Source organism: Poecilia mexicana, unplaced genomic scaffold (assembly GCF_051168715.1).
Source record: "Poecilia mexicana isolate PSO_F unplaced genomic scaffold, ASM5116871v1 scaffold_10, whole genome shotgun sequence".
Lineage (NCBI taxonomy): Eukaryota > Metazoa > Chordata > Actinopteri > Cyprinodontiformes > Poeciliidae > Poecilia > Poecilia mexicana.
The window spans coordinates 11300041-11321066 of NW_028263379.1; the positions used below are offsets into that span (position 1 = coordinate 11300041).

At 38.3% G+C, this 21026-nt stretch overlaps 2 protein-coding genes across 3 annotated transcripts; one reads left to right on the top strand and one right to left on the bottom strand.

Annotated features, from left to right (window-relative positions):
• Positions 1-978: 978 nt before the first annotated feature.
• Positions 979-2322, top strand: gpr101 (G protein-coupled receptor 101). The gene has a single exon (XM_088009217.1). The coding sequence runs from the start codon at positions 979-981 to the stop codon at positions 2320-2322; it is 1344 nt and encodes a 447-aa protein (XP_087865343.1).
• A 3511-nt stretch (positions 2323-5833) lies between these two features.
• On the bottom strand, positions 5834-19601 carry tm9sf5 (transmembrane 9 superfamily protein member 5). 2 transcript variants are annotated; one of them, XM_014984628.2, is made up of 18 exons: positions 19322-19601; positions 18866-18933; positions 18685-18778; positions 18417-18544; positions 18178-18307; positions 17389-17516; positions 16657-16771; positions 16465-16544; positions 16263-16368; positions 14278-14328; positions 13810-13942; positions 12638-12757; positions 12456-12513; positions 12163-12322; positions 11906-12057; positions 11709-11820; positions 11452-11623; positions 5834-6811 (listed from the first exon to the last, which is right to left on the bottom strand). In XM_014984628.2, the coding sequence occupies exons 1-18, from the start codon at positions 19445-19447 to the stop codon at positions 6744-6746; spliced, it is 2001 nt and encodes a 666-aa protein (XP_014840114.1). In that variant the 5' UTR covers positions 19448-19601; the 3' UTR covers positions 5834-6743. The 2 variants fall into 2 exon arrangements, with proteins under 2 accessions (XP_014840114.1, XP_014840115.1); XM_014984629.2 differs by lacking the exon at positions 14278-14328.
• Between the last annotated feature and the right edge of the window lie 1425 nt (positions 19602-21026).

Genomic DNA, 21026 nt, shown 5'->3' on the forward strand with positions numbered 1-21026 from the left:
TTGGGACTTTTTTTTTAGCCATAACAGGTACTATATTTTATTTCATAAAATGTTCCTTTTCATTATAAAAACGGACATGAATTCTTGAGGATAGCACAATTAACTCTTGTGCTTCTATGATGTATAAAATACGCCTTGCAGATGCTGAAATGCGCTCACATTCATGACAACAGTGGGGGGGAGAGAAGAGGAGGAAGGGGGTTGGTGTCGAGCTCCAGCAGCGGCGGTGGGGGAGAGATTTCTGTACAGGTGTCCTGTTTTTTTCTTCTTCTTCTTCTTCATTCTGACACCTCGGAGACAAGATCCGACTATAAGCAGCCTAACACTGCTAAGGAGGAATCGAAGCAGATAAAAATAATAAACGATCCGCCTTGAAAAGAGCCGCGGCGGAGAAGATCTGCCCGTCTGGATGAGAGACCCCCGCTGGGTGAAGACACGCCGCCGATGACTGGAGCCGAGGCAGGGATGGAAACCGAGCGCAGCGCAGAGGAGGCGGCATCATCAGGCAAATTATCGCCTCGCTGATCATCTCAACGCGTTTTATGCATCAGTAACAGATTAGCGGCTGGTGATATTTTCTGTCCGCTGGAGGCTGGGACGGTGGCATCTGCTGTCGCCAAATTCCATTTTTCATTCTGCAGATGTCGGCTGCGGGAAGGAGGAGAAGGAGAAGAAAATGAAGAAGAAGCGGCCTGTTTTTGTCGGGTGAAGCCTTCGGGGATTAATCACTGATCGCCATGAACGGCGAATCAGTGTGGGTTATCTTCATCTGCTCGTGGATAACTCGCGTGGGCAGCTTTCACGCCTTGCGGGTGATGTTGTCACTTTGGATGAAATACGTTTAAAAACAATGTGAGATGTGTATTGAAACCCACTGAAGAAGGAATACCACAGCAGCAGATGGGCTGGTGTTAGGTGATGATCAGTATGGGACTGACCTGACTTTGTGTCAACACTCTGCTGGGTGCCAGCTGGAAGATGTCATCCTCCCAGGCACCTGGTTTGGGCTCCAATTTCACTGATGATCCCCTGGAGTATGGCTTCACACTGTCCAGTCAGGACTCAGTCTGGTCCTCCTTGGCTGACAGTGTGGTGAGGGTGGTGCTCATATCTGTGATTGTGTGCCTCTCTTTGTTTGGGAACGTGGTCGTTCTCCTGGTTTTCCAAAGGAAGCCTCAGCTCCTTCACGTCGCCAACCGCTTTGTCCTCAACCTGCTCCTGGCAGACCTCCTCCAGACTGTCTTAGTCATGCCGTTTGCCATTGCGGCCGCCTTGCCGGGTGTGTGGCCGCTGGATGCTCGGCTGTGCCAGGCTCTGGTGGTGCTCATGCACCTTTTTGCATTCGCTGGAGTCAACACCATCATTGTTGTCTCAGTAGATCGCTACCTGGCCATTATCCACCCTCTATCTTATCCGACCCGCATGACCCCACACTTAGGCACCAACCTGATCGTCGCCACCTGGGTGCTGAGCGTCTTGCAGAGCACACCCCCTCTCTACGGCTGGGGCTCCATAGATTTTGACCGTCGTTACAAGGTCTGCACAGTGGTGTGGTCCTCCAGCTTGTCCTACTCTGCTGTGGTGTTCACCTTTTCCTTTTGGCTTCCGGTGCTAATCATGCTTGGATGCTACTGGATGGTGTTTAGAGCTGCTAGGAGACAGAATGCGTTAGTGCATCCCATTCAGACGCAATCATACTCCCAGCCGTGCCAGCAGGAATTTCAGGGCCCCACCAGTCCGCAGCAACTTTCTTTACCCCAGCAGGCAAGTTCACCTGAGGGCCCCTACACAGCCCGAAGACACCCTGTTCGAGTTAAACACAGACGGTTCCACTACCACTGCAAGGCAGCTCGTGTAGTGTTTGTCATCATGGCTTCATATATCTTCAGCATGGGTCCCTACAGCATTCTCAATACCATTTCGATGAGCACCAGAGCCAATGTGCCCCCGTGGTTGTCCTCCACTGCCCTTGTGCTCTTCTTCTTGCAGTGCTGCCTTCATCCGTACATTTATGGCTACATGCATCGCAGCGTGAGAAAAGAGTTCCTGGCTTTGCTTTACGGGATGCTCTGCAAGCAGGGTCGTCCACGTCACAGCTCCACGGTGGAGGGCTGCTTCACCGCGACGGAGGGACAGCCCAACGCTCACCCTCACCTCCCCAGTCTGGCTGCTCGAGTTTTCCCCATGCAGACTTGGGAAGAGTGCACAACGTCCTCCTCTCCTACTTGTGAGAGGAAGTCAAGAGACAGCCGCAGAGAGACCACCTCTACCAGTTTCAGCTCAGAGAGAGAGCTTCCTGTTCACGGCCAGCAAAGCTCATGATCTGCACTGCAATCATCAACAAGGAAATCTTTATTCCTATGTGAGGAGTTTCTGTGGATGGGAGGCGATAAATGTGGATCTAGCCTGCTGAGCTTGTAAGCGGTGGTACTGAATACATCGATCGTTTGATGGTTTGTCTTAAACGGAAAGTGCAGGATTTTTTAAATTAGGTTTCCTTAAAATAAGAAGATAATATTTTAACAGCAGTAGGTAACTCTCTAAACTGCAGCAGACTCCTACCGTCTTTAAACAGCAAAAACATTTATGTAAACAGTTTTATGAACCTTTAAATTGCTCTAATGTTGGTATTGGGTGGTTGTTTTCACAGAAACTGGTGCTTACAGTCTGTTTGATTTGTATAGGAAGTTGAAGCTCTGATCTGGGTGAAGGCATCACATCCAAGTGTTTTCTTGTTGTAATTTGGAAAACAACTGGATTATTTAGAGTATTTAGTGAATGGTAACTAACTAAATACTGTATTTTCTTCTATTTTATGTGTACAAATTCTAAAGAAACATTGTCACCATTAAATAACATGAAACATATAGGAGATACTATACATTTTATGTTATCAGTACAAGAAAATAACTGGTGGTGCACTCCCTCCTCCCTTCATTTTCTCTGTTTCCTGTGTAACTAAACAACAGTTCATGTGTTAATAGCGTAGATGACAATGGCTTAAAGATTTATAAAATGGTGCTCCAAAAAACTGCTTTCAGATTTTGAGCCTGGAGTTATTTTAAGATGGCAGAAGACCACTTTTGGCAGCCATTATCTTTAAGCCAACTAATCTGGATTTAAATTAAATAAAGTGAGTTATCTGCTGCAGTTAAGATATTATCAGAACCTAACCTCAGAAATCCCAAACTGTCCCTTTAAGCTTCTCCACTGGAGGAAAAGTTTTATCCAGTCAAGAGTATCAAAACCGGCTGAGGGTTTTTTAATATGTAAATGCAGTTATAAAAGTTACAACATAGATTGTATGTACAAGACTTGCTGTTGTCATCATGTTCTGTCTGTAAAACCATTATCACAAGTATCCAATATTGTAATTACTGATGTTTGAATTTCAAAATGGACCTTTAAAACATTTTTTAACTTTAACTAATCAATCCAGACCTTGCCCTAAAATGAAATATCATCTTTTTTCTGACACAAACCAATGATAGCTTGAATTAATTGTCAGCTTAGCAAGACCTCTCCTTTAGTGTGTTTTATGTGAAGCACACTGGAGGGCACAGCTTTATTTCCACCGTATCAACTCAGGGTGCTACTCGCAGACTAAGAAAAATTATGTGCCCATATCAATTCAATTTTTAGCTTGTAAATATTTATTTTCTGCAACTCCTCTTAGTCTTGAAGCGCCTTTTTGGAGAATAGAAAGAATGATTCACTGTGCCTGTAAGCGAAAGAACACAGAAGGGTTATAATTCCCTTTAGTTAATAATATGGACAAACATACACACACATCAGTTTTTAGTTTATTCTGGCAAAACCTGAAGATTTTACTTCTTCAGTGTGTCAAATTTGGACTCAGTATTTGCTGCCTTTTTAGCATCAGCCTTTCTTTAGAGAGACAGAGTATTTTCTTTGACACCACACAACACAGGGAGCAACGTGTGATAAAAATATAACAATGTACCAGTTGTTTTAAACAAGCAGCACGCCAGGAGAGCTTATGTAACAGATGTCTTACATTCCATTAAGCACATGTAAAGGTGTAAGATACCTCTTTAAGAAAAATTAGAAAGAATTTTTAAAGCCGCAAATAGAAGTACCTCGGGTCAGAAATTTACATACACTCATTTGGGGATGAATGCTATGTTAATTCGAGCTTTGCAGTGATGCCTTTCAGCTTTTTTTAGGATGTCATAATCATCACATTAAATATTTTTTAAAATCAGGTGCATATATTGAATTTATTGTGGATTTTCTCCAATCTACACAGTAATTTAAATACAGGTTAAAATATCCACCTACATCTCCCTGAAATTAAGCTAATTGCTCCTTTAGTAAGATGTACACATGTATCCACCAAACACCTTTAGGAATAATGACAGTTGAATGATTGACTTCCCAGCATAGTAGTTAAATCTTAAGTAAACTTGAGGGCAAGGATTTCAAAAAGCCAAATTTAAGATTAGCTTGCTTTATGCAGTCTACAACTCGTTTTGAGGTGCACTTGGGATTATTTAACTGTTGCATGTTATTGTGTCCAGATTTAAACTGCCTGGTTGTTCATTTGGGATGAAGTTGAAGAATTCAGCAGTAGTCCTAAAAGGGGGTATCAACATCATGCGTTATACGTGGTGTAGTGTTTTGAAGGTTCGGACGCCTCAGCATGACTCTTCAAAACATCTTTGTTTCATTTAAACATAAATTAAATTCCAGAAGAAGGCGTCCATTTTGGCAAACGTTCTTCTTTCTCCTCTCAGTCTGTGGAAATGTGATCAGAGTTCCAGCAATTTCCATTTCATGGCAGACTTTAGTATTGGTGGTTCCTTAAAATTTTAAACAATTTCTTTTCACATAAAAGTGAATGTTTGGTTCCAGAAGATGGCATATCTTAACAAATTGCACTTAGGTACAGTTATTTGAATCGATAATCTTAAAATCTTTGGTTGTTCCGAGGATCTAGAATCTTTCCTTTGGACTTTCCCGTTGATCTGAGTGTTGATCGGTTTGTTGAAGTTATGTAATTATTCCATTCTGGACAGACAGTAAAGCATATTATTTTAAACCCCTGGATGCGTTCATGGTTATGCTGAGTGTATGTAAATGTCTGACTGCAACCAACAGTTGCATATTTAGGAAGCCGTAAGCTTGACTAGGGCTCATTTTAACAGCAGGTTTTGCCTTTGTTTCGTTATTTCTATAACTATTTGTTAAATGAAAAATTGTTTTGCCCCTAGTGTGTTATTTTTCATACTATATTGTGATAGATTTGTATGTTTTTTTTTTCTTTCTGAGACCTGCCTTTGTTATAAACCTGTATTTATCCAGCAGGTCAGTAGAGAAAACATATTTGACAATCAAACTTGTCAGTCTTTCAATAGAACAGTTTGCATTGCAGCAAATAGAGAACATGTTTAGACTTTAAAAAAACAACATATTTTGTGCATTTGTATTACTTTGGTTGGAATAATAAATGCTGTTTGTTGTTTAATAATAAACTGTATGTAATGTATAAGAAAAACAATGTGTCATTTTACATTGATGTTTGCCCAAGAAATATTTAAAATCAGGCATTTTTCTGTCTTCAGTTAAAGTCACACTTAGTTTTAATTTGATGGATAAATTATGCCTATTAATTTATCACCAGTATATTACAATATACTTATTCGAATTTCTGCATCAACAGTTTGAAATGCATCTCAATCTGCTTTCCGTGTAGTTTTTAAATAGAAAAAGCTGCATGAGATCATTACTGAATGGGAGCTTCTAGTCTAAAGTCCAGAGATAAGTAGAAATAAGTGACATTTTATAGTAACTCAAACACAATACCACCATGTTCCCTTTAAATTAATTACATTTATTTGTAAAGTTTCCACCTCTGATGAAGACTCCCCACTGCCAGAAGCACACAGCAGTGGTGCTTATGCAATTAACAGCTCAACAAACCACTTTAGATCATCAAGGGATGCATCTCAATGGAGCACATAGTAAGTAACTTCATGGTCTGCATTGCAATTAAAGTTGGATTTTTTTTTTCTGTGAGCAAACACATTGAAATATTCTTAATATGTAACACACTGGAGTCACTCTAACACAGGCGTGCCTTCAGTACCTGCATCATCCTTCTACTCTACAGAATCTTAATTTGAAGAAAATGGACATCATCATACCAGTGTCAGTGTTTTATGTTTAAACTACATTACTGCCTGATATTTAAAGAATTTAAGCCCAATTCACACCTACAAATCAAAAATATGCAGAAAATGAAAAAGCCCCACAAGAGGCTCTCATAATGGTGACAGAAGCATTCTCACTCTCCCTCTTTATACAACGTATGTACACATTTTGTTTTCCAAATCATTACAGAACAGAAAAAAGGAGCATTTAGCTACGAAAGAATAGAAAAAGCAAAACACTAAAATATTTCACTTTCTTTAGAAAATTAAAGTAAAACAAATGGTTCATGGTGCCAACTTAATCACTGGGACCCTCACTGATTCTCAAGGCGCCACTCAGAAGATAACGGGTCAACAGTGAAACAATATGATATACATATATATTTATATTTAAAATGGGGAAAAAAAAGCAACAGAGGTTTAAAGCACAAAAAAGGACGGGCTCTGCTCTGTGAGTTTTTCTATCACGTGATGGTTTCAGTTCCGGTCCGTTTAGACCACTTCATGACAAAGGCAGCACTGAGGAGCCCAGCGCTGTGGCAGCAAGATGTTAGTCCATGCTTCAGTCCTCTAGTCCACTTTCACCACACTGTAGATCTTATTTACAAACCAGAAGCAGGCGAAGAAGCCAATTGTACCTAAAGGCAGGAGACAGGAAAAGCACATTTGTTAAAAATAAATAAATAAATAAATCATGAGATTAACAAGGCAGGATCCGCATAAACCAGCACCCCTGGTAAAATGGGTTAAAAACCTCAATTACACTATTATTTCAGTTGTAGGAGGCACACAAATTTAATTAATAAAAAATATAAACAAGAAATAATTATTTTTAACAAAATCACCAATTTCACTTACTGGAATCTAATAACTCCAATAGAGGAATGTATATTATCCTATGAACTGATCCGTTTTTAGAGACTTTGTGATCTATGATGTCATATGAAGAAGATTTTATTCAACACAAGGTAGCAAAAGGTACATAAAGAACACTAAAATAGTTTGTACTTGTTACCACATTACTTCTGAAACGCCTTCGCATGTAATACCACAATTTAAGCTTTTTCCATATTATCTTCAAAAGTAAATGAATTAATACAAAGCTTCAACATTGTAGCTTATTTCCTTCCTTTATTTGTGGAAAAAATACTCTAACTGCAGATATTTTCCTCCCAAATTGTAAGTTATTATCTAGACCAAAGACCTGCAATCATTACAACCGTCTGTCCAGCTAAAGAAAACTCATATAGAGCCATGAATGCTACAAGAGAATATATAGATACAGAAATATTACTGATACTGGTCATTTTGTTATGGAAATTCAATAAGAAAAGGGAAAAAAAGAGCCTGAATTTATTTTTCTTCTTATTATTAAATTGTTATTTAAAAATAGTTGGGTCTTTATTGTGGAAGGTCCAAAAAGGAACTTTTCTGGAGTCACAGTTTGCAAAAAACATATAAATATATTGCCAGAGTCAAAGTCAAAATCTTTTTAAGTCCTATTACTCATTATGAATGCCAATACGAAAAAAATCAAATTGGGTTTGGAATACAAATATTCTCAGTAAAGAGTATTTGGATAAATGTTCTAGTTAGCCATGTGCCGGGTATATTCAATGTAATGTCGAGGTTATTCTGTGACCTGGATCCTGATCAATCTAGATTAGACAACTGTAATCGATTTGGTAATTAAGATGGAATCGAGAGATTATAAAAATAAAAATATATATACATATATTTTGACAAAAACACAGTGATCTCGGATGCATACGTTCGTTCCTTTAGTTAAAATCCCGAATCACTTCGTCTGGGTGTAAAACCCAGACTGACTGCCGAATGGGGGCCACACAAAGCCCCCAGCAGAAATAAGTTGTGATCAAAGTTGGGATGAGATGGCAAAGAGACAACAGAATAAAAAGTGAAAAGAGGAAATGACACGGATTAGGAGTATTTAAATCAAAACCAGCAGAAAGGAGGGAAACTAATCATCTTTTTCCTGAACTGCAGAACTACTTTGGAGCGATAATCTTCTGACATCTTGTCCGCTTGCTACTTATAGCTCTGACCCAAGACAGTGTCAACCAGAACAGGCGTGACGAGCGTTGCTACGGACTAAATTTTTATCTTGCCTAATGACAGAATAATACCAGGACATATGTCATCATCAACATCATGGCGAGCCAAATGATCTTGTGCAACACACAGACTGGGCGGGTATGTGCTCATTATTCCCTACTTTATATTATCCTCCTTCTGCTGACAACCTGAATCTCATTTGAGTCGGCAAGAAAGCTCAACAGCGCCACATAGATCTGCAACTGGAAAAATCTAGACTATTAATGTGGTTTGTAAGAAACAGTCCTGCAGGAAAATTAAATCTAAATTTCAAAGTTTTCCAGTGAAAGGAAGCAGGAAGTGCTCTAAAACTTCCTGGTAGATTGTTTTGTGAACTTTGGACTTGATAAAGACCGGCCTGAGATCTGGGTGTAATGATGGACTCAGACCTGAACCTTAAGAGTCACATAAAGGCAGTTACAAAATCAGCCTTCTATCACCTGAGGAACATTTCTAGGATTAAATAACTAATGTCCTAGCAAGATCTAGAAAAACTCATTCATGTGCTTATTGTTAGTCGCATTGATTACAGCAGTGGTTCCCAAACTTTTTCTTCTGCGCCCCCCCAGTGGTTTCCAAACATTTTTTGCGACCACCCTACGGATTACAAATGGCTGTCTGGTTGAAACGACGCGTGTGAAAGGGGGGGGGGCATCGACTTTTTTGGGGGCAAAATGAATGTACGTAGCTGAAAATAGACACCAACACCGGTAGCCTACAAGGTACTTAAGGTTCTGTATTGATATTAGCTAGTCATCTTCTAGCTAACATTACCTGCATCCAACAGCTTCACTCAACTCAGTCGGTTAGTTTGGAGGGAAAAACTGTGAAAAGTTCTTGGCGTTTTGCTGGTTTGCTGCCGTGATTCTAACACAAACCTACGTAGCTCCGCCCAGCAGCAGCAGGTCTCCTTCACAGGTGTACACCCAGCGCGAGCGGCGTAGCGCTCATGTTGCGTTTAAAGGCGGCTCGGAAAAACAGGTTACAACATGTTAACAACGGATTAAACAGTTTTAACTGCTGATAAAAGTGACAGAGGACACAAATATGGGAAGTGTGGAAGCCTCTACTGCAGGGGTGTCAAAGTCAAATGGACGGAGGGCCAAATAAAAAATTTAGCTACAAGCCGAGGGCCGGACTGATCGAATGTTCATTGAAATTTTTTTAAATGACGCATATAGTCTAGTGAATCTAATTGAACCTACTGAAAACCTAACAAATATATTCCAATATGATCAGATAAATAAAGCAATATTTTCTTATGGCTCTGTCAGTAACCTTTAATTTTCAACAGACACAACTGAAATATTTTTAAAATATAATTGGATTGAAATACAATAAAATAAAGTGCAAAAATCTATTAATCCACATATGTCAGAGTCAAGGCATTTAGATGTGTCGCTGGCGACACATCTAAATTTGCAGTACCGTAATTCCGCCACACGTAGCGCTAAGTGGAAAAATTCCAACGGTTTCTGAAAGAGGAGACGTTGCACTTTCCAGCAAGTATCGGGTTAATACGGTAACTTCGCAGCTGCAGCTGCAGAGAGTGTAATTAATCCGGGGGTCACTCGTTTAATAGACGGTATATTTCGGCAATAACTTGGTGGATATTGAAAGTTCCGGTTGTTATGGATACATGGGTAAGTACATCATCTCACAGAACATTTAAAGAACTACTTACAGTTCAAATAAGGAAGATATTTTTTTTTCAGACGGGGTGCCGGCTTGCTGCGGTCTGCGGGCCGGTTCTAATAATAAATCAAGATCATCCCAGGGGCCGTAAAAAACCTTCTCGCGGGCCGGATGTGGCCCGCGGGCCTTGACTCTGACATATGTGCTCTACTGTATCAAATTGACATAGGAATAACAGAGAGTTGGCCATTCTAAGGTAAAAACCCAGCGTATACAGTGTTCATGTTTTGTATAGTTTTTTCATCCAGAGGGCTTCCCGCGCCCCCCCTGCAATGACACGGCGCCCCCTCTAGGGGGCGCGCCCCATAGTTTGGGAACCTCTGGATTACAGCAACAGTGTCTTCATAGGCCTGATTAAAAAATATATATATATACAGAGAGAGAGAGAGAGAGAGCTGCAGCTGACCCAGAACACTGCTGCTTGCATTCTCATTAAAATCAGGAAGAAAATGTTCATCAACCCAGTTGGAAAAATCCTTATACTGGCTGCCTGTAGCTCAGAGAACAGACATTACAATATTTCTATTAGTTTATAAATCACAGAACGACAAACTTCCAGATCACTCAGGTCTTCTGGTTCTGGTTCTGCTCTGTATCCCCAGAACCAGAACCAAACATGGAGAAGCTGCATTCAGCTTCTATGAACCATAAAATCTATAACAAACTTCCAGAAAACTGCAAAACGGCTGAAACACTGAGTTCATTTAAATCGAGACTAAAACCCCACCTGCTTAGAGCTGCTTTGGATTAACACATACAAATAAACTTGATTGAATCATCTCGGGACTGCCATCATACCAATTGGGTATGATTTTTTTTTTTACTACATTATTCTTTCCACTCAACTTTACGTTAAGCAAACCTCTTTATCAACAGTCTTTGATAAAGACGTTGTCAATGACAACTGTCTGTCAGCAGTCTTCCCCATAATTGTGCAGTCCATAGAATAACATTAAATATGATTTTTAATTGGTCTTAAATTATATTTAAATTTTCTGAACTTAATTTTGGATGGTCATTAGATGTAAGCCATTGTCATCTGAATAAACAGAATCAAACACTTTTGAGCGTAACAACTATTAGCTTAAATATGGTAACTTAAGTATTGAAATGCATTCCTTTTCATTGCACTTGTTCCGTGCAATGGGTTGATGAACATTTTCTTCCTGATTCATTGTAGGTACTTTTTCTTATCTGTGCAAGTACAAAAGGCCACTAAAATGAGAGCAAACAAATGTTGAGGAATTTCCTTATGTCTATTCTTAGAACAGGATCTTGAATGCTCCTCCTACTGGTAACCTGACTATCCACTGGTTTCAAATTACCTTTGAATAGACAGCACAACCCAAGCTCTTCACTGACCTTAAACTGCCATTGAATTTAATGAGACACGGAACAAAGTCATGTCTGCAATACACACCAACAAGGATAAAACAAAACGATTTTCAATAAAAAGTAAAATTCCTACCTGTAAAGAGGAAGAAGATGAGAACCATAATCATAGTGTATCCAAAGTACAGTATAGTGCTTGCCGCGCCAATTATTTGCAGCTTTGAGAAGAAGTAGTGCACAGCATAGATGAAGAGATAGACTGCTGTGAAGCCGCTGGTCAGGAATGAACGCCACCACCAATGGTAGTCCTGGATGAATCAGACAAAAGATGGCGAGTTAGGGTCCGCTAAAACAATAAAAAAATAAAAAAATCTATGCTAAACTTTCAGGTACCTCAGCACACAGGTGGAAGTAGCACAGCAGAATTGTGGCCTCAGAGCAGGTGATCAGGAGAATAATGAAAACCAGGAACAAGAACCCAAACATGTAGTACATCTGATGAGACCTAAATCAAAAATCTTAATTCATTCACCCTGTAAACATGTTTAAGTATCTAATATCAGATCTGAAGATTTGTTTCACATTTGTACCAAATGCTGTTGAGGATGAAGAACAGCTGGATGAAGATGCAACCAAAGGGAAGGATGCCACCCATCACTATCCCAGGGATGGGTTTAGTGAAGAAGGACTGCTCAGGAATCTGACGGGGGATTTGATTTGTCCGCACCGGTTGCTCAATTGCCTGCGGCGCCAAACAGAAAAAAAAAAAAAAAAAGATGAAGACTTACAAGAAGGCAAAGTTAAAAACATTTGTATATGTTTTGTGAACTCTGAAGATCTAACTCACAGGTTTCTTGAATCCAAAGTAGGCACCGATGAAGGTGAGAGGAACAGAGATTCCAAACCACATGGCCAAAATGGCCACCAAAGTACCAAAGGGGATTGCAGCTGAGGAACCCTCCACCCAAAGGATCAGGTTCATCAGGAAAAAGTCCGCAAATACAATCCTAAAGAAAAAAATAAACAGCGACTCAATACAAAGGTAAATCATATGCTGGATAACATCAGTATGTAAAGCCTCCAGACCTGCTGAAACAGAAGCACATGAAATATGAGCATTTGCTAAGCTAAATAACGAACCCTGGGCACAGGAGAGCTGTCAGCAACACGTTGGTCTTCCACTTTTCACCTCCAAAAGCTGATAAGAAGAAGAGACAAGAATTAATTATTGTGAAAGGAACAATGAGAAAGAAGTTTGGTTACGAGTGAATTATTATCTAAGTTGGTTTAGCTCTGAACTTTTATACAAAGTGGAGAATTACTTTTGTAAAGACGTGCAGACACGTAGCCAGCAGGTGTTCCCAGCAGGACCCAGAGAACCACAGCGCAGGTCATCAGAGCCCCTCTGTTGGCAGGAGACAGGAATCCAAGACAGGCCAGGACTAAAGTGGACAGAAAGTCATAAATGCATCATTTCAAACATTATGTGTGTAGAATGTAAAAGACAAAACATTTTAACAGACTGCCTGGCTAACTTAAGAATGTAAAATGTGTATGGTATGTGTTACCATATACTGTAATTAAAGTTGAAAGCTCTGTGCTTAGTACAGATTTGGAATATCTGTTTCCATTTAGCTCCCAAAACAATATTTACGATAAAAGTCATGTGATCAGAATTAGGTGTTAACTTAAAGAAGCTTTCTCATTTTATTTTGAACATGGGGAAAGCAGAGAATCATGCTCCAATGTTACTTGAAACCTTGAACACCCTGTATGGGTTGAATTTATTCACAACCATACAAAATAACCTGGACAATGTGGTTGAAAAACTTATACAGGTATTTCATATCAGTCGATAGATAATTATTGATTAGTTTTTTTGTTTTAAATATCTGAAATACTGCCAAGCTGGTTGCATCCAGTTTTCACTTCACTGTTAATTTTTAAGCAGTTATGAGAGACCTGAACAACTATGTGATTTATCCACCATGTTACTGCTAGGCAACCAGTGAGTTGCTAGGTAACCAAAGAGTAAGTTAGTTGATGCCACACACCTTGCTCAGCTATCAATGAGAGGTTCGGATCAGAGTTCAATTAATATTCTATGTATTGAATATGCTATCAGATGTGTTATCTACTGACATTGATCACATGTCAATCATTTCATATACTGTTATTGATTTATTGTCCAGCCCTATGATAAGCAGATGCTAAATTAAATAGAGTTTCTTTATTTGAATGTAGTACATAAAGCAGATGCAAATGTAGGCATCAAGTATCCAAATAAACTAACTAAGCATGACTGTAGACATGTCGAGCCCCAAGACAGCAGCAAAGTGATTTTTTAAACCATCCTTTACATGTGGAATAGACATCAACCTAGACCAGAGCAGCTGGAGGAGAGTTTGTGTAAACAACCTACAGGAAATTAAGAGCAAAACATCTGGACAAAAGTGAAGCTCTGTGCGTTTGGCAGAAAGTGAGAAATCCTTACAGAGCGTGATGAAGGTCATGATGAAGATCTGGGTGCCCTGTCCAAGGAACACAGAGAGCAGCATCCCCTTCCTGGGAGGACGGAAAACGTCGCCATGCACTTGCTTCCATCCCGACTCCTCCTGTGCGTCCTCCTGGGGGACAAAGGTCAACACAAGGGTAAAAGGAGAGACTCGAATTTAAACAGGTTTAAAGTTTAAAAGGTTGCCAACCACCAGACACTCATTCCTGCTAGACAAACACATATATGTGAAGACAGATTTTAAAAAGGTGTAAAATTTGGTGTGAACAAACTAATTTCAAGGAAAAATGCATTTTTTCCCCTTTTTCCTGACAGATTTAACTCCTAGTTTAAAGATCCACACCACATTTTACATTCCATGTGTTCTCTGTTTGCCAGAATCATACACACCCAAGCACCAAGCACCTGATTTAGTTCAATCTTTAGAGTGGATTTCATTAAGCTTACATAGGGTAGAGAAGATTTTTCCTTGGCCGGTGTAAGCTTTATCAAGTCTCCCTGTGAAATGTAACAGAATATTTGTAATTTTGGATGCAATGCACTCGTGCTGGGTGGTATTTTACACTGCAGATTTAAAGCATAAGCCACACAAATAAGCACAAGCAGGCCAGTGAATGGCGTTACTAAGAAAATAAACTCCAGTCTCCAATGTGTTAGAATAATTTCTTCAGTTAATCCTTTAAGTTCCTCATGAAAATCCTTATGTAGAGTGATATTGGTCCACCTGCCCTGCTTTCATTCACGCATACGAGAGGTTTCTATCTGATTAGTCTCAGCAACAAAAGCATTCAAGAATAGACACATATTCAATGAATGAGAATAATATTGACAACTTTATTTCATTCATTCAAAAAGTGGCACTCAATATTTTCTAATTGGTCCGTATTGAAATCTGCACTGCAAAACACAAAATCTTACCAGGTATTCTGGCCTAGTTTCTAGTTCAAGTATGTTAGTACACTTGAAACAAGAAAAACTAACTTACGAATAACTTTTAAGCAAGATTTAGGAACTTGTTCTAAGTCACTAATACCTTGACATCAACAAAAAAGTACTAGTTTTATGGGCAGATTATTTCACTTTTTGTGAAATAATCTGCCGATGGAACTAGTTTCTGATTCCCAAAACAAGCTCTTATGTCTTGATTAAAAGTTACTTTTAAGTTAGTTTTGTCTTATTTTTAGTGCACCAAGACATTTACACTAAAACTAAACCAAAATTACTTGGTAAGATTTTGTATTTTTGACCTATATATAATATCTGTTTCCTTTTTTCAGTTAAATTACTCAAATAAATTCACATAACTTTTGGATGCTGTTCTAAATCATTTAGATACATCTGTAGATAGTACAAGACGACACTTGGCCCACTGCCCTAAGCATGTAAACATCAGACTACCAATTAGTCATTATGAAAACCCATCCTTGTTGAATTAATCATTAATTTTATCAGACAGTAATAACAGTCTGTTTGTAATAATTTCCAGAAAGGAAAATGCTGAAACATTTTTTTAGTACGAGTGGCATCTGAAAATAAATGGAGATTACTTCTAATATCCTGGTTTCATAACGCCAACAGGAAGTGGACGGGCTTGTCTTGAGTGAGTAAGTGATAGTAAAAATGATTATGCAATCCTGCACTCAAGAACTCATCACCATAAGAAAGCTAGCTGGAGATCAATGGCCTGAGCCACCAACACATACAGACCTGTTCTATTGAATAAACACTTAATGATAATTACTGGGAAGTTGTATAGCTTAAGCAAGTCGATCATATACCACTGTCAGTGTGGCTAAAGGTTTGCTTAAATCAACATTTCCTTGTTATGACGGCGTTTTTAGTGAGAGTTCCTTGTTAAAACATTAATTTAATCAACAGTGCAACAGCATTTCACACAAAAACCAGCAGCATTTGCATATGATGACTGAAAAGTGATTGATAAACCACCTCATTTGTTTATTCGCCTCTACACTGGTTGTGGTTATTAGGGCAAAGTCCTAATGCTGCTTCGTCAGGGTAAACTCAATGTACTCCATTCTCTTGTCTCATGTGCTGCTGATGGCCTGACGGTCGTGTCCAAGCCCTCAGGCAAATACATTTTTTGCATTTTCTGTGAATGTTTTACTCAAACTAAAATGTTCACTGTTCATGGAAGAAGAAATCCTTTGAAAAATTAGAATATCAAGACCAATTTAAGCTCTTTTAATATCGCATGCATGATTCTGAAAAAATTGAAATGTGGTTAAAAAAATATGATGAATGTAAAAGTATGTTTCTTCATAGAACTAAATCTAAAGGAGCTTGCTTCATAGATTTTCCATCAGAAATGCAGCTGCTTTCATTCACAATGTGCAAACATGATGTCCTGCAATGTATTTGTAGTAGGAATTTTTTGTACACATCAGAACAGGAAAGTCAAACAGCGCCTTTACCTGATCCACCTGATTGTATCTGGCGATGTCCTTGTGGAGGGTTCTCAGCATGATCATGGCAACCATGCCAGACAGGAAAAGCACAATGACCAAGGAATTCATGATGCTGTTGAACAAACAAGACACACCTTAATGCAAATACCATGAATAATGAGCTTGTGAATACTAGTGGCAGTTTTCTGAAGTGAAAAAGCATTCGGACCTAAACCACTGGATGTTGGTATGAGGCATCGAGACCAGGATGTAGTCCCACCTAGAGGCCCATTTGATGGTATTATTTTCCTGTAAAATAAATTTTCAAAAATGCAATAATCAGCTAACAGTTTTCTTCTCCTTACAGACCATGAGCAGGTAACACATTACTAAAAAGCATAGTCACACATAAAAGGCTTACCTCAAATGTTACAGCATAGGTGTAAACGATTGTTACATCCTCTTTAAACTCCGCTGGCACTTCCATTGGGTTTCCTGATTCACATTTTGGATCGTTTTCATCTACTTGTTTGATGCTGTTTGCACAAAATACAAAAAGTCAACTTATGTTAAAATGTAATTGTTAAGAACAAAAGCCAATTGTCTTTTAGATCATAACCTTAACTACATGCAGAGCGTCTCAGTGCATGATAACCACTGTATGTTTGAACGTGTTTTTGTGTACTTTAGGACGAAAACAGAAAAACAAGTCAGATTTTAACTGCAGCAAGAATGATAGAACATATGGATATTGACAGTTAATAAAGTCAACTATAGCCATTTATTGTTAATTTCATTTTGACATAGTAAGTTTCCAAATTGTCAGTATGTCAACCGAGCTCATTATTCCTTACTAGAAAAACTTCCAGTCAAATATATCTACATTGTAAGCAAAAGAAAACCATAGTAGCCTTCCAACCAGCTGACTGGCAGTGAGCAGCAACAGAGAGAGACAGTGGAGCACTGTGTTGCACTCTGGTAGCTCTTTAGTCAGTAATAAGGGTATGAATAAAAACTTTTGTGGTTTTTAAATCTGAAACTATTGAAAACCTCTGCATACATTCATGCTGAAAGGTGACGCATGCCTAAATGAGATGCATTAAAAAATGTAAATAAATAAATAGTAGCTGATTATCCATCCACGTCCAATCACCTCTTTGGTTCAAGAGTGGCAGCAACCAGGCGAGAGCCTTGCCAACCTTCAGGTTCTCCTTTGTGGTAAGTGATCTTTATGTCCACATGGTTGAAGACATAAAATGTGTTTTTCTTGTTGAACTCAGACTGAAAAAAGATGAAAATGTATCTGATTAGTCAACATCCATTCCAACTTTAACTTCACTTGAACATATTAAACTCATGCTATTCTGTGTAACAGGTGAAAGTCATCAGATTCATTTAGTTCTTTCATCCTACTAATGTCTTTCCTTGGTCCTCCAAAATAAGATAAAAGAAAAAAACATGAAAGCACAAGCAAAATTATAAGTACAATCACCAAAACAAAAAAACTAAAGTGTTTTTAGGTAAATTAATCAGATCTGAAGGTTCATTCCTTTATTAAAAAAAATTGTATTTAATAGTTACCAACTAAAACATAAACTAAATGAGAGTGCATTTAAAGACAATGAAATCAGTTAGATAAAAATGCATTCTTTTTTGCTGCTGACGTACACCGTCACACTGCTCCAACAGGTATCACTGGTTGGTAAAGCCAAACTGGTTACATTGATTGTCAGCATAGCTTAATCCAACCAGTTTTACAGTCACTAATGCTGTTCATACAAATTTACTTTAAATACACAATGTCATCTCTGTTGGTATTCCTTCTGAGGAAAATAATTACTTTAAAGAAAATAGTTATTAGCTGCTGTTCATTTAATTAACATTTTTATAATAAAACCACATAAAAATGCAGAAATTTAAAAAGCAAGAAACCACAACTCACATTAATTACACAGGCATCTTTCGCTCGACCATCTGATGTGACAAGGCAGCCAATGGGGAAGCCAGGGTTGCAATACTTTTGACCGTCTTCAACGTCATAGCACCATGTCACTGGCATGTTGTCGATAATCCTTAAAATACATTTACAATTATAAAGGTTTGCTTAAATACTTTCCTTTGTTCATTTATTAATTTTCTCTAAATTAGCACTATTTCTTAAGGAGAAACTCTGCCACTAACCAGTGATGCTGGTAATTCAGCTGCATTCCCATCTTGAGAAAATCTAATTTCGGAGCATCATCTTTGTTCGCTGTCTTGTAAGTCTTGGTGCAAACTCTCTTGCATTTTACATCTTCTTTAAACTTGAACTGCAGAAAAAAAAGAAAAGGCAAAAATGTTTGTTTTTTAGTTGCAACATAGATAAAGATGTGGTCGAATGAATGGTGCATCTCTGCAAACATAGAATGAATGAAACAAAAAACGCATTTGCCATCATCCAGGCTCTCACCTTGTAAGGGGAAGACTCAATTCGCTCACCAAATAGCACCTGTCCCAGGTTCTCAGATGGCCTCTTCTCATGGTCATCTTTGCAGAAGTCAAACCTTTAGCAAATATTTAAATGGTCATCCACAGAAAAATGATGATACTGTTCAAGAAATTTAGTTAATCTAAAATATCAAATTACTTACATATCATACTCGTAAGGCAGAACAGACTCCACTGAGTCCAAGCGATTAACAAATAGCTCAACCTGCGTCTGTAAAGAAAATACTTTAAAATGTAACTTTTATAGCACATTTTAAAAAAACATAAACTAATGAGCCTGAAATTATCGAGTCCCAAACGGAAAATAATTATCACGCACAGAAACTTTTTTTTAATGGCATTAGAGCCAAAACCACGAGACAATGGCTTTAAATCAATTACAAGAGAGACGAAAACAATACAAAGTGCCTAAACATCATCACGATGTGCCAGTATCCTGTTCCAGAAATTAGCCGGGGCCTAGAGGACAAGTGGCTAGCTACTGCTATTTCTCTCAGTTGGAAAAAAAGATGTCAAAAACACACGGAAAAATATAGAAACTCCTACTGATGAACATGTACAGAACTTATTAAGAATTGCTCCACTGAAAGAAATCATACCTGGCATTCTTCGGTCTCTTTATCACAAAAACTCACGGGAGCTAAACCCGGAAGATAAAAAGCAGAGCATGAACTGAAATATACGACTAGCAAAAAGACCAATCCAACTGACTGTCGCGTCTTCATTTTAACGCGGGTTAAGCTCTCCAAGGCTGCGATATCTTGCTGTTAAAGGCGGCGTATCCCCTAGTTTATAAAGGCCTACTGTTCACCGGGTATCTACAACTGGCTAAAAGCCGTCTTGCTAACTACGGACACCGATCCAGACTGACAACGTCCCACCTCTGTCAAGCTATGCGGATGTCACGGGGTTTCCCCTTCAAAGTAAAGGTACGAAGGATTCGTTCTGCTCCAAACGTTTGATTTCTGTGGTTTAAGATTATGCAAAACTGCGTGTAATACAATTTGTATTAAAATGTTTTTAATATGTTTTACTTATATTATAATGGAATTATATGAAGGCTTAAAATGAGCCGATATATTTGCTACTTGAATTATTTTGACAGGCATCATATTTTGACACCGTGGAACTTTACGTTGCTTGTCAGCCACCATCAACACCCTTGTTTTCCTCGTTTTTATATCTGAACTAACTTAGAGGGAAAACATAAAGTACAATTGTGAAAATGTGCTAGAGAAATCTGAATTTTTGTAGAAGAGAGCAGACATCGTTTTAAAAAAAATTGAAGAGGGACATTCATTCGTAAATTTGGGAAATAATGTAAATGCAAGTTGACTAGAAAAACCTGAATGATACGTAGCGCTTGTAGAAGGAAACGGAAGTTCACAACTTTGCATGGCCTGTGGTGAAAGTTTTTACTGAAATAACTAAAATTTATTTGCTGGTATTATAGTGCTATTCTGTGTCTAAATAATCTGCCTATCACCTCAAATGATATACATTTTTCAACTTTATTTAGTTAAGCTTTAGTTCTGTATCAACAACTGTAACTCAAAATTTAAGTAAACAAAATGTACTCACAATCTGATCCTGGGATACAAATATCCTAAATTACAAAGAACAGTCAGCCACTGTTCTTTGTAATTTAGCCTATTTTCTAAGGAGTCATTCATAACATAGATAGATAGATAGATAGATAGATAGATAGATAGATAGATAGATAGATAGATAGATAGATAGATAGATAGATAGATAGATAGATAGATAGATAGATAGATAGATAGATAGATAGCTTTTGTAGTTGGTCAGCAGGAGGCAGTTTTCCGTCCTCTAGTTACTGAATCCCCTTGATTGCCAAGTCCTAGTACTCCATTCCATTTAATTCCTGATATACACTGCAATAGAAGTATTAGCAGAGTACTTCCGAATGTGGCAGAACTCAGACCTGTCTGTGGTGTCCAGCATAAATAGGAACAAAACCAGAACTGTTCTGTGAAACCCCAGTGTTGCTCTCCACCATCACAGAAACACAGTTCCATCTGGAGATAATATGGAATAACAGCAACATTTCAAAACCTGGACATACAATTCAGTCTTTCTCATTTACTGAAAACTAATAATGAAAGTGGCCAAAATGTAGAAAGTTCCTAATTTAGAAATATTTGTTTTTACCCCCAAACCTTCATGTTTTTGCTCAAAAAGCAGATTAAGAAGACACATCCCAACTGTAGAAACAATCTCAGTGTAATAGTACATTTAAATCAACAAAATAAAGGCTTTACCTGAAATTAAATTAAGTTTTGG

What these genes read in the sequence shown, in the direction of transcription:
- gpr101 (XM_088009217.1), top strand. Translation starts at nt 979, where the DNA reads ATGTCATCCTCCCAGGCACCTGGTTTGGGCTCCAATTTCACTGATGAT.
- tm9sf5 (XM_014984628.2), bottom strand. Translation starts at nt 19,447, where the DNA reads ATGAAGACGCGACAGTCAGTTGGATTGGTCTTTTTGCTAGTCGTATAT. An exon ending in CTGAATTACCAGCATCACTG is followed by an intron (nt 18,308 to 18,416) that starts GTTAGTGGCAGA and finishes ATGTATTTTAAG; the next exon opens with GATTATCGACAACATGCCAG. An exon ending in TTCATCCTCAACAGCATTTG is followed by an intron (nt 11,821 to 11,905) that starts GTACAAATGTGA and finishes TTTTTGATTTAG; the next exon opens with GTCTCATCAGATGTACTACA.